The 4,320-nt window shown below is 38.4% G+C and overlaps 1 protein-coding gene across 1 annotated transcript; it reads right to left on the reverse strand.

Annotated features, from left to right (window-relative positions):
• Positions 1-215: 215 nt before the first annotated feature.
• On the reverse strand, positions 216-1,163 carry LOC125079044 (olfactory receptor 1030-like). Its single transcript, XM_047692388.1, is given in 1 exon segment — positions 216-1,163. A coding segment is annotated over 1 exon segment (939 nt). The 5' UTR covers positions 1,155-1,163.
• Positions 1,164-4,320: the final 3,157 nt, after the last annotated feature.

Consider the following 4,320-nt stretch of genomic DNA (forward strand, 5'->3'; position numbering starts at 1 on the left):
TATCTGACCTCCAACCCTTTGCACACTAGATGCACACTCACACATCACCTGTAAAACTATAAATCTCCTGTACCTATGTCTTGAATGTTTTGTCATTAGATTTTAGCTTTTCATTATAGATTCAAAATAACTTTACTGTAAATGCAGTTAAAGTTGGATCCAGTTCTTATGAATATAGCTTTTATTTAATTTATAAAGAAAGATACATTGTAATTTTACTTCAAAAGTACATTTTTTCTGATCAGTTTCCAGAAAGCTTGTTTCACATTCTTGTTCCTCAAACTATAAATGATGGGGTTCAACATAGGGCTTATAAAACTGTAGAAAACAGCAATAACTTTAGACTGCTCCACTGACTTGTCCGTGGGAGGTCTAACATACATGCAGAACAGTGTCCCATAAAATACAGTCACTGCCACCAGATGGGACCCACAGGTGGAAAAAGCTTTGTGCCTGCCTTCAGCAGACTGCATCCTCAGGATGGCGATGAGTATGAAGATATAGGAGATGAGGATTATGAGGAGAGAGTTGGAGAGGTTAAATCCTGCTACCACAAACATGGATGTCTCCTTAATGAAAGTGTCAGAGCAGGAGAGCTGGATAAGAGGAGGGTCAGCTCAGTAGAAGTGATTAATAATATTGGAGTCACAGAAGGTCAAGCGGTAGGTCCACATGGTTTCCATCAGGCCACTAAGGAACCCATAGACATATGGACCAACAATCAGGCGAATACATACCCCTCTGGACATCTTGCTGCTGTAAAGCAAAGGGTTACAGATGGCCATGTATCTATCATAAGCCATTACGGCTAGCATGTAATATTCAGTAATAACCATGGCAATGAAGAAATAACACTGGACTAAACAAGCAGCATGGGAAATGGTTTTCTTCTCTGATGAGAAGTTCACCAACATCTTGGGAGTCACATTCGTGGAATAGCACAAATCCAAGCAAGACAAACTGGCAAGAAAGTAGTACATGGGGGTATGGAGGCATGAATCTATCCTGATCAATACCAACATTCCAAGGTTCCCCCCCACAGTGATCAAATAGATCACCAGAAACAGCACAAAGAGGACAGGCTGAAGCTCTGGACGATCTGTTAATCCCAAGAGAACAAATTCTGTCACCAGGGTGGAATTTCCTCTGACCATTTTCTTAGCTGCCAGCGTGTTCACTTAGACGAATAAAATAAAGTAAGAAGTGAGTGAGAAATCCATTATATATTTCTCTCTTTCTCTCATTCTCCATTCTCACACTCTCCATCATCCTTACACAAAACTAGTATCAGGGTCTGCAGTTGGAAGAGCTGAGAATTTTAAAAGAAGGCCAGAGCCCTTATGAGCTGGGTGTGTAATGTGCAGATGATTCCCAAGACAACAGACCCTGTGACACAATATGTTCTGGAATGGAGGGTCTTATGACAAAAAAAGTTTGTCTACAAAAGGATTAAATGACCAGTTGTCACTTAACGGTTCACTATAAAACCATAGCCTTCATCACTGATCCCGGGAATGGTGCCAGACAAAATGGTGACATGAGTTTGAAAACACTCAACAGTCAACAGTGTTTGCATATTAAGAAGCTTAACTCGAGACTTGCACCCCTACTGGCTGTATTAAAGAGCCCCAAATTACAGTGGTTTGAAGGAAGTTCTCTGGAACCTGTTTTGCTGCTCTATCAATAAAATACAGGGAAATGTTGTATTCCTATGCAAGTAGACCAAAGATAAAGATCCCAAATTTGAAAATAACAAAGCCTAATATAAATAACTAATGTAGGGACTTTCATTCAGAAGCACTTGTATGAATCAAGAAAGGGAGACACAGGTTTTGGGGGGAAGAGAAGTGGCCAAAACTTAAGATTATAGTTTTGTTTGTTTATCCATTTTTTTTAATTTATCTCAGAAAGCATTTAAGGGGTTTACAGCATAGTTGGCTGTGTGTGCTATGGAGATAACACAAATTGGACTCTAAACTTTTTAGCAGCATTATGTAAATAGTTCAACCTTCTTCACCACAGAATTACGATGCCCAGAAATTATAAATCAAAAATCAATTAGGAGAGATAGAATCATTCTTAGCAGAGAGTTCAGGTGATACTAATTATAACAAAAGGATTACACTTTTAGATAAAATTATCAGTTCATTATAATATGAATTATAATTTAAAAATTAAATGATGAATAATTTTTCCAGGAGTCTGGAGAATATATTTGGATCATGGATTCTCTGTGTTTTCCTGTGTTATTTTTTAAGTGATAGACTAAATAAGATAAAGGGATCAGAACTCAAATGACAGTGGGAGCCATTTGGATAATAAGAATGAGTGATGTGGGCTGGGTCTAAAGGTGAGCAGAAGTGAACCAAAAAGCCAGCAGCCACTCAGGTTACTATACAGTGATATGGGCTCCATGTTCCAAGAGCTTAAGAGTTCCAAATTTAAACAGGTATCAGAATTCACTTTGTAATGTGAAACTTACCACATGCAATGTTGGCAAATAATTCCATTTGTAAACCTATCCTTACCAGAGTGTCACAAAAGAAGTCTGTAAGACTGATCCTCTGAGATGCAAATAGTAATATCATTCAATGCCAATGTCACCAACTGTATTTCTATTCTAGTATCTGAGCGGTTCCTGAAGATGGAAGCAAGCACCCTCCAAAGTTAGCTACTTTGGCTCAATGATGCTTAGGCAGATGAGGTAGTGGGAAACAGTGCTTCTCAGGAGAGCACTGGTTGGTATCTTCATGGTAAAGGAGGCATATGAAGAGGAAATTAAGGTTATAATGGGCTCGATAATAAATATTTGAACATAGTAAATGTGTTCAGAAATCAGGATAGCATCAAAGATTGATAACGTTTAACCGGCACTTGCTGGATAACTAAGAAGTTTCTAGAAAAGCAAGAGAAGGGAGGACTTTCAGAGGGTATGAATACTACATACAGAGATAGGAGGGTTGCCATAGAAATCAAAGATATTGCATATAGATGCAGAGAAGAGTGTTCTATTGTGCCAAATAAAACATTTAAGAAGTGGTAAGCAGCCAAACTAAAGTCCCTATCCCAAGCCAAAAAGTATGATCACTCCTGAAATCTACACAGTAGCATATCTTTGGGATATATATCTGAGGGGGTGTGTGTGTCTATATCTACCACACCTAAATTGTGGTGATGGGTTGGAAACAACATTCCCTGTTAATCTGAACTGGAAGTAATTTGCAGCGCTTAAGTCTACAACTTTGGCCATTGAGAAGAAAAATCACTCTAATTTGAGAATATGGATTTGTATAAATAGCAAAAGTGCTTTTTCCTCACTCACCAGAAAGATGACTCTACTTGGGAAATATTCACTTTCACATGTAAATCTTCCATTTTGATGGCATTATGAGACTCATCTAATCTTTAAATCTGTATAACTATGCCCTAAATGCTAGCACCTGCTTGGCCATCATATTACATTTAACAACTAATAAGGACAATAAAAATATAAAGGAGAGGGCCACCTAGGTGGCTTAGTGGATTAACCTTCTGCCTTTGGGTCAGGTTATGATGTCAGGGTCCTGGGATTGAGCCCAGCATAAGGTTCTCTGCTCAGTGGGGAACCTGCATCCCCCACCTCTCTGTGTCAAATAAATAAATAAAATCTTTAAATATATATATAAAGGGGAGATGGGAATTTAACTTGTCTGCTTCAATTCCCCTTAAATAGTTTAGCAACCACGTTCTACAATTTAGGAAGAAAAGGCTACATTCTGATTACAGTACTTTTTTCCATACACATAGGCACTTCTGGTTTACAAAGCAATGACGCTATTCTATTTTATTTTACCTTTAGAAGAATGCTACAACTCATATAGAGCAAGTACAATTAGAAACGAGGCCCCCACAAATCTTGTTTGCTGGCACCTGACTTTTTAGATTAGTATTTTCAAAACTATGTGCAGCCAAATAACTGGATATCAGGCAACAAAATAGCTCTATGGTAAAATTAAGTTTGAAAAATGCTGAGTGAAATAAGTCAAGCAGAGAGAGTCAATTATCATATGGTTTCACTTACTTGTGGAGCATAAGGAATAACATGGAGGATATTGGGAGATGGCGAGGAAAAGTGAATTGGGGGAAATCGGAGGGGGAGACAAACCATGAGAAACTGTGGACTCTGAGAAACAAACTGAGGGTTTTGGAGGGGAAAAGGGTGGAGGGATGGGCAAGCCTGGTGATAGGTATTAAGGAGGGCATGTATTGCATGGAGCGCTGGGTGTGGCACATAAACAATGAATCTTGGAACACTGAAAAAATAAAATTACAAAAAAAAAA

This window comes from Lutra lutra, chromosome 10 (genome assembly GCF_902655055.1).
Source record: "Lutra lutra chromosome 10, mLutLut1.2, whole genome shotgun sequence".
Classification (NCBI taxonomy): Eukaryota; Metazoa; Chordata; class Mammalia; order Carnivora; family Mustelidae; genus Lutra; species Lutra lutra.